We start from the raw sequence: 8,661 nt of genomic DNA on the forward strand, positions 1-8,661 counted from the left end.
ATTCTACATTGACTCGATTTTTTGGCTGAGTCTTGAAAAATCCACCGAATCTAGTCATTATATCAAGGCACTTAAAAAAAAAAAAATCAAATATGTCAGCTTCAAGTGGGGAAGAAGATTAGATGTTTGTTGTTAAAGATTTAAAGTGTCAAGTTTTATTGTTTATGGAATGTCGATTGATGATGCCATTTTAATACTTTGTTTCACATTTTTTTTTTTTTTTCTGAGATACAGCCCTATGGTAGATGATATTGAGTTATTGAGTCATTGATTTGACATGTTATAAGTTTTAAATTTTAAAATTAACTTGCAATCTTTTTTGGGATAGCTTTCCATTGAAAAAAATATATTATTGATATGTGATTTTTTTTCCATATTTTCTGTATTTTTATGATTTATTTACATATTTATTACATTTAAATATATATATATATATATATATATAAAACATAAAAAAAAAAGACTTGGCTTGACTGGGTTTAACCAGGTTGACTCGCTAGGTTTTTGACTAGACGAGTCGAGTTGAAAAATCTGATTTTCCAACAATGTTCCACATACAATTAGGTATTTTTGTTAGTTGAAACTTTGAGTGGATAGTTTTGTAAAACTAAACCTGATTTTGAGTATTTTTAAGGGAAAAGGTTGGGTATGCCGCCAATATCAAGTATGCTAGCATCCATTGTGTCTATCTCTCTCTTCCCTTTTTCTGAAATAATCCCCATGTCTTTTCTGAATGATACTCCATCATGTGTTCCTATTGGTGTTATCCGCTAGCATACTTGATATCGACGGTATACCTATCCCTCTCCCATTTTTTAATTAAAATATTGAATAGATAATTTTGTAAACCTAAACCATTTTGGGTATTTTCATCAGCTGAAACTTATGAATAATTTTGTAGGAGGAAACTCAAAAATGATTATTCATGTAATTTTCCTAATAAAATCCCTGACAATCCTGGTATATTATGGATTGAGATTGAGATTGAGCTGTCAAAATAACACATCACCCACAAAAACGAGAATAAACCACATCCACATACATCTTATCCAGGATCGTTGAACAAAAGATTCCATTTGATGCTCTTTTAATACACCTGATTTGAACATAAGACTGTTAGGTCTGCACGATCCCTATAGCTACTAACTGGTCAAACCAAATCATTGAACCTTGGTTCATGTCCTCCATAGCTACAAACTACAAACATTTCCAATCTCTCCGTATATTTTAATCTGCAAGTTTCAAAGATGAAGAAGAACAGCATTGTCCTATACCCATCTCCAGGCCAAGGCCACCTGCTATCAATGGTGGAGCTAGGTAAGCTCTTACTCCATCACAACCCTTCATTCTCCATCACTATCTTCATCACTTCCCTTCCTTCCAAAACTAACTCCTCCACTGCTGCTTACATCAACCGTGTCTCCACAACCACTCCTATTTCCTTCTACCACCTCCCCCTCATCTCTCTCCCTATGGACCCTTCTTCTTACCCCAATATCGAAATCATGGTCTTTGATCTCCTTCGTCTCAACAACCCTAATCTTGAACAAGCACTCAAAACAATATCTCACTCATCTACAATCCATTCCTTCATCATCGATGGCTTCTGCACCGTTGCCTTTGATGTCGCGGCACACCTTGATATCCCGGTGTACTACTACTTCACTTCCGGCGCCGCCGCCCTTGCCACCTTCCTTTACTTCCCCACACTTCATGAAAACACCAACCAGATCAGCTTCAAGGATAGGAGAACCAACCTCGACATCCCGGGATTACCACCGCTTCTGGCGACTGACATGCCGGAGCCGATGCTTGATAGGAACAAGGAAGCCTACCATGGCTTCTTAGACATGTGTTCTCATTTTCGTAAAGCTGCCGGAATCCTTGTGAACACATTTGAAGCACTTGAGCCTCGAGCAATCGAAGCGATATCTCTTGGGCTTTCTGTCCCAGAGAAACTGACACCGCCGGTGCATTATATCGGGCCGGTGGTTGTCTCCGACAAGCCTAAGAATAGTGGTGGAGAAGATTGTTTACACTGGGTTGACTCACAACCGAGTTGTAGCGTTGTGTTTCTGTGCTTTGGTAGTCTAGGGGTGTTTTCTGCGGCACAGTTGAAGGAGATTGCTGTTGGGTTAGAGAGAAGCGGACACCGATTCTTGTGGGTGGTGGGTAGTCCTCCGACTAAGGATAAAATCGGGCGATTTTTAGCACCAATTGAACCGGATTTGGAGACCTTGTTACCGGATGGTTTCTTGGACCGGGTTAAGGGAAGGGGACTTGTGGTGAAATCCTGGGCGCCTCAAGTGGATATACTGAGTTTGGAATCCGTTGGTGGGTTTGTGACTCATTGTGGTTGGAACTCGGTGTTAGAATCCCTTTGTGCTGGGGTACCAATGGTGGCTTGGCCTCTCTACGCGGAGCAACGGTTGAATCGGCTGCTGCTTGTGGAGGAAATGAAGTTGGCAATGCCGATGGAGGAATCAAGAGAAGGACTGGTGATGGCAGCTGAGGTCGAGAAAAGAGTGAGATCGTTAATGGACTCGGTGGAAGGGAAACTACTGAGAGAACGGACTTTGGCAATGAAAGATTGTGCAGTTGCTGCTTTGAGTCAGGGCGGGTCATCACATGCTGCCTTGGTCGAGTTGACTCAGTCATGGAAATGAGAATGAGATCTGAAGTCAGGAGCTTGGGCCCTTGTGATAAGGATGTTAGGTCGATAATGCATTCAAAGTAATCGTGGCAAACACAATTTCGTTAAAAAACTACTTTGTTTCTGCACTCCACATATAAGATGTCAATATAAGTGGGTAGCATATAGGTCACTCTCCTTACTTCAAATTCAAGAGTAATTCTATGCAACACAACTTTGATAACAATTATTATAATTTTTTTTTTTTAAATGAAATACATTAAAAGAGTGAACAAAACAAAAGCTTCAAGGGCTGTTTAAAGGCACAGGCCACAACAATTAAAAACAAGAGAAAAGGTGAGGAAAGGGGGAAGGAGGGGGGAGGGGGGAGGGGGGTGGGGGGGGGGAGACCAAAACAACCAGCAGAGTGTTATTTGATAGTTTATTGGAATACAAAACCTTCAAAGAGTATTAACCTTTGAGTGGGGAGAGTGATACATTTACAGAAAATTCCCCAAAAAACAATAGTTGATCAAGCCCATATTGCCAACACAGACATACAACCTGCCCCACAAGAAGGGAAACACATGCTCCAGCCTGAAGCTTAACATTGGTTTGCATTTTGGGGTTCATAAAATCAGCTGCAAGTAGATCCACAAGGGACATGTAAATCAAGATACCAGCTGCTGCAGCATCCAGAACCCCTTCAACTATGAGAGCTGTTGGACTACTGTCACTGTAAATGTTCATTATTCCGCTACCGATGATGATCCCAATTGGAGTTGTAAGGGAGAAGAACAGTCCCATGCAGGCTATACTTCCGGTTTTCAATCTTGCCGATTTAAACAACAAATATTGACACACAAGGGAAGCCATGGTTAATTAGATTGAGTCTAAATTATGGGGCTAAGAAGAAAATCAAATTAAGAATAGGTACAATACCTGAGCAATGGCTCCACCCACTCCTGTTGCTTCAAAGAACTGGTGGAAAGGCACGGCTGCAAACAGAGGCTTTACTACAATTGGGCTTGAAGAAACCCCTATTGTAATCCCTATGATCACAGAGTGAACCAAAATCCCCAGCTCCAGTACCTGAAAAGAGAATGAGATGAGGAAACAAGATCACAAGACCAAAGCATTAATATAGTTTAGACCCAAAATCAAATTTTGGAAATCTGGCCTAATTAGGAACAGTAAACTACCTGGGCTATTACGCGATGCCGGATAAATGGTGAACCTGATCCTTCAGAGGTGAGGGCACCCAAGCCATGTACATGACCATGTGTGGCATGTTTATCAGCATCTCCAGTACTCTTCTCCTCATCTGGGTTCACGGCGGATTGATCAAGAGCCATGTTAGTGTGAACTTTGGTATAGTAACTAGTTGCAAAACTGTCCACCATTAAAGTCAGAATGGTGGAAACCATGGCAATGAAGCCTGTAAATGGGAAATTTCCCCATGGGCTCTGATCAAGACATGGAGATGTTAATTGATTGAATGCATCTGGTAATATATGTATGAACCCTGTGGCTAGGATCACCCCTGCTGCAAAGGCCTTGACCATGAAGAAAATATTGTTCTCAGGGCTTAAAGCAGGATATTTCTTTCCTAAAAGAGGAAGACACACACCAATTGCACCACCAACAAGAATAGAAAAGATGGCAGCTAACTTGTACTCAAGTGCCACTTGTTTGTTGATTCCGGTTTCAATGGTGGGAGTACAGGTACAATCAGCTGATACTAGGATAGGGAGGAGCAGAAGAAGTGAGAATGTGCTAACATCTCAGCTGAACAAGGTTGAAACTTATCCATCATTAATGAATGGACAAGCTTGGCCAAAGAAAGAGGTATTGTACAACGGTGTTAGTGTTCTGAGGAGATATTGCATTACTGGTATGTGTAGACATGGAATTACTGGTGGGGAAGAACTAGATTCTATAGATGAACAAGTCCAACCCCTATTACATCATGAGAGAGCAATTAAGGCAAGAAACATAGGAGAGGTATAGAAAGAGGAAGAGAAGGATGATTGGCAACAGAATTACCTCCTCGATCTATGTATATTAGTGGGCTACAGTGAGTCAAGAGTGCTATGAACCACGATGGTTGTTGACATTTTAATTTGGTTCTGTGATTCTAAGTGTGATCCGTTGAGGACCTCTGAATCTCAAGTGGATCAAACCCTAACTTGTAGCAATACAGCGGGAGACCTTTAATTTCCTTGCTGCTATTGTCCCTGCTATTACTGCCGGTAGGATACCTACATTGGCACAAATGGCCTCATAATCCTTAGTGAACAAAATTTTCCTGCTGCCTGTAATCATAGGCATTGAAATGGAACCCACTTCGATTAAAAAGGGTATTTTGAGAAATACGAAAAATTAAGAGAATAGTTGAGAACTCGCACGGAAAGGAGATTATTCCATTTCGACACATGCGATTATGGGCATCATTAAAAATTTTTTCTCAACAACGCATGTCAGTCATTGGATTAGTGCTGTCATAAAATGTTGTATGGAAATATTAAGGTATGAAAGTGATTATTATTAATTATTATTATATTATTATTTTTTAGGGGTACTCATTTGCCTTCTTCCTAGTTTATTAGGACCCATGGTCTTCCATATATATATATATATATATATAACTCGTAGGTAAATCAGCTGGACTTGGACCCATAAGACTATTAAATTAAGCCATTGCATGAAAACCACCCCTATAATATTTTCATTAAATCTTTAAACGCCATGTTGTCATTAAATCCATTTAAAGTCATGAAAGTCATTTAAAACAGTTTTTTTTTAGGTATGTACAGGACATGGACTTAGGTTGGCAAGGTCAAACTATAAGTGTCGACACTATTTATCCTTTCATTTTAGAAGTAATTTTGAGATTTGGGTTTTTTGGTGATCAAAGTCAACGAATAATTTACTATCAATTAATTATGTATTTTTGTGTATATTTGTACAAAGAGAAGACATGATTTCTCCTTAATCTAAGTTAGTCGGATCTTCTACGGAACCATATTACAAGCAATTAACAGTTAGAGATAAGGTTATAAACGCATAAAGGGATAAGGCTTATTCGAGAATACACAATTGGACAAAATACGGTTAATACCCATCTCAAGTTGGATCCCGGCTCCTCTTCATAAAGCCCAAGAACCAGAGAGTGATCCTAGGGTTGGGAGGACCCGGACATGCGTCCCTAAGTCACCCTAGCCCTATGATTACTCTTTGGTCTCTGGGCTCTATAGAGAGGAATCCTATCCCCTCAAGTTGGGGAGTGGAGATCACAAACCAACTTGCTAATGACAACAACAAACTCAGCCTTTTCCCAACTAAATGGGGTATACTACATGGATCTCTCAAAAAAAAAAAAAAAAAAGGTAAGAGAGAGAAGGGTCATCCCACCCAAACGTAGTTTGCAATGCAACACCAACTTGCCAATCATTGAGTGAAAATACAATTTTTCCCAAGGTTTTGATGAGGGCATTCGCAAGTTGAAGTTTGGAGGGACATAAACAGTTTTGATATTGCCTTATTGAATCTTGTCCTGAATGAGGTGACAATTTATCTTAATATGCTTCGTTCTCTCGTGGAACATGGCATTGAAAATAATGTGAATTGCAACATGATTGCCACAATATAGTGTAGAGGTGTGCATTGGCACTCTAAGATCCTGAAGTAATGTTTGAAGCTACATGATTTCGCTAGAAGCAGAGGGCATGGCACAATATTCGGCTTCGGCGAATGACCAAGAGACAATGTGTTACTTCTTGGACTTCCAAGATATGGTTATGTCACCGAAGAAAGTGAAGTACCCTATGATAGAACGCCGAGTGGTGGAACAAGCACCTCAATTGGAGTCACACAATTGTGTGAGGTATGTTTGAGTCCATAGAATGATATGTGAAGGCGATAGACTTTGTGCTTCCCCTGTTTGGCAAAATCAGGTGGAATGTGTTATAGCTGTAATTCTAGCTGCCATTGTATCATTCTAAGACTTTTGTTATTCATGGTGAAATACGTAGGTTCCTGATAATGGGAATTAGAGTAAAGAAAATCACGATGGGTAGGACTAAGATGAGTATAAAAGAGATAATGTGAAAAAGGGTTGGGCAAACTTGATGACGCCGGATTTCTCTATGGAGGAGTTGGAATTGGGTGCACATGGCCACACTAAGTAGTCCTGCAGTTTAATGGTTGGTTGGTAGGATCAGATGGATCGAGTATCCCATAAAGAGAGGGGTGGTGCATTATGAGAGGTTTTCGAAGGCATTTAAATGATTTTTGGGGTCCTCTATCTATTTGGACTAATTCATATACTACCAAGTGGTAAATAATAAAGCGTTCTATTTCACTAGGCATAATGACAGGATAGAAAACCCTATTCGTTGGACTAGGAGAATCAATCAGTCAGTTGCTTTGGTTCACTCCAGTTCAACCTAGTTCGGGTCCATTCAATTCACATTTTAACACCTATGTGTTGGACTTACGCTCTTCATGATCCGCCTTAATCTTTTCATCATCAGATGGTTCTCTAGCATTGATTTTTATCTTTCTTGTCTATGCTTTCATGTTGGCATGATGCATGCGATCATGGATTTCATCATTTTATATAAAAGGTCGGTAAGGATATTCCATTGTGATATGGTGGTCGGTAGGACTTCTTACATTATGACTCTTCCCAAACCCCACAGTGGCGAGAGTCTCGTGCATTAAGTACATCATTTTTTTTTTTTTTTTTAAATCGTGGAGTACATAATGTCCACATTTTGTAGTTTGACCATTCCAAACAAATCCCATGTCCGGTACATAACTAGGAAAAAACCTGTTTTAAACGGCTTTGATGACAACATAGTGTCAACACTCCTTGGCGTACTTGTTGATAACACAAAGCGTCTTTAAAGATTTAATACTATCTCCGCCTTAGAATTACAGAGTCAAAACGTCAGCAACCACCATGGTTCATCACACTTTGACTCACTGTAGCCAACTGATGATAATACATAGAGGAGGATATTATGTTGCCGATCATCTCTCTCTTCCTCGGCCTCTTTCTATGTTTCTTGTCTCAGTTGCTCTCTTATGATGATGTTAGTGTAACTGGGTTTACAAGACCCCAACCCCTAGGTTGTACTTGTTTTATCTACATATACCATTGCAACATCTCCTTAGAACACTAACACCAACACCAACACCATTGTATAGTACTACCTCTTCCTTAGGCCTACCTTGTCCATTCATTAATGATGGATAAGTTTCAACCTAATTCAGCTAAGATGTTAGCAACATTCTCTCTTCTTCTTCTGCTCCTCCCTATCTTAGTATCAGCTGATTGTACCTGTACTCCCACCGTCGAAACCGGAATCAACAAACAAGTGGCACTTGAATACAAGATAGCTGCCATCTTTTCTATTCTTGTTGGTGGTGCAATTGGTGTGTGTCTTCCTGTTTTGGGGAAGAAATATCCTATTTTAAGCCCTGAGAACAATGTTTTCTTCATAATCAAGGCCTTTGCAGCAGGGGTGATCCTAGCCACAGGGTTCATACATATATTACCAGATGCATTTGATCAATTAACATCTCCATGTCTTGATCAGAACCCATGGGGGAATTTCCCATTTACAGGCTTCGTTGCCATGGTTGCCACCATTCTGACTTTAATGGTGGACAGTTATGCTACTAGTTACTATACCAAAGTGCACACTAACATGGCTCTTGATCAAGCCACCGCGAACTCAGATGAGGAGAAGAGTACTGGAGAAGCTGATAAACATGCCACAAATGGTCATGTACATGGCTTGGGTGCCCTCACTTCTGAAGCATCAAGTTCACCACTTATCCGGCATCGCGTAATAGCCCAGGTAGTTTACTTTTCCTAATTAGGCCAGATTTCCAAAATTTTATTTTAAAAGGAATCCCGTGTGAATCAGCAAGGACCATCTTGCAAGGCTAAATACTCCTGGGTGACCGATAGCGAAGTAATACCGTGAGGGAAGGGTGAAAAGAACCCCCATCGGGGA

The 8,661-nt window shown here is 40.2% G+C and overlaps 2 protein-coding genes and 1 pseudogene across 2 annotated transcripts in view; 2 read left to right on the forward strand and 1 right to left on the reverse strand.

Moving 5' to 3' along the window:
• Positions 1-1,184: 1,184 nt before the first annotated feature.
• On the forward strand, positions 1,185-2,879 carry LOC122078313 (UDP-glycosyltransferase 88B1-like). Its single transcript, XM_042644242.1, has one exon. It carries the CDS (start codon positions 1,248-1,250, stop codon positions 2,664-2,666), a length of 1,419 nt encoding a protein of 472 aa, XP_042500176.1. The 5' UTR covers positions 1,185-1,247; the 3' UTR covers positions 2,667-2,879.
• Positions 2,880-3,164: 285 nt separating this feature from the next.
• LOC122077962 lies at positions 3,165-7,600 on the reverse strand (annotated as a pseudogene).
• Positions 7,601-7,887: 287 nt separating this feature from the next.
• LOC122078314 (zinc transporter 5-like) overlaps positions 7,888-8,661 on the forward strand; it is a 2,153-nt gene continuing 1,379 nt past the window's right edge. Inside the window, exon 1 of the mRNA XM_042644243.1 lies at positions 7,888-8,502. Within this exon, the coding sequence (XP_042500177.1) occupies positions 7,888-8,502 (615 nt within the window). The remainder of the gene's footprint in view (positions 8,503-8,661) is intronic.

The sequence above is a fragment of the Macadamia integrifolia genome, chromosome 5, assembly GCF_013358625.1.
Source record: "Macadamia integrifolia cultivar HAES 741 chromosome 5, SCU_Mint_v3, whole genome shotgun sequence".
Taxonomy (NCBI): Eukaryota; Viridiplantae; Streptophyta; class Magnoliopsida; order Proteales; family Proteaceae; genus Macadamia; species Macadamia integrifolia.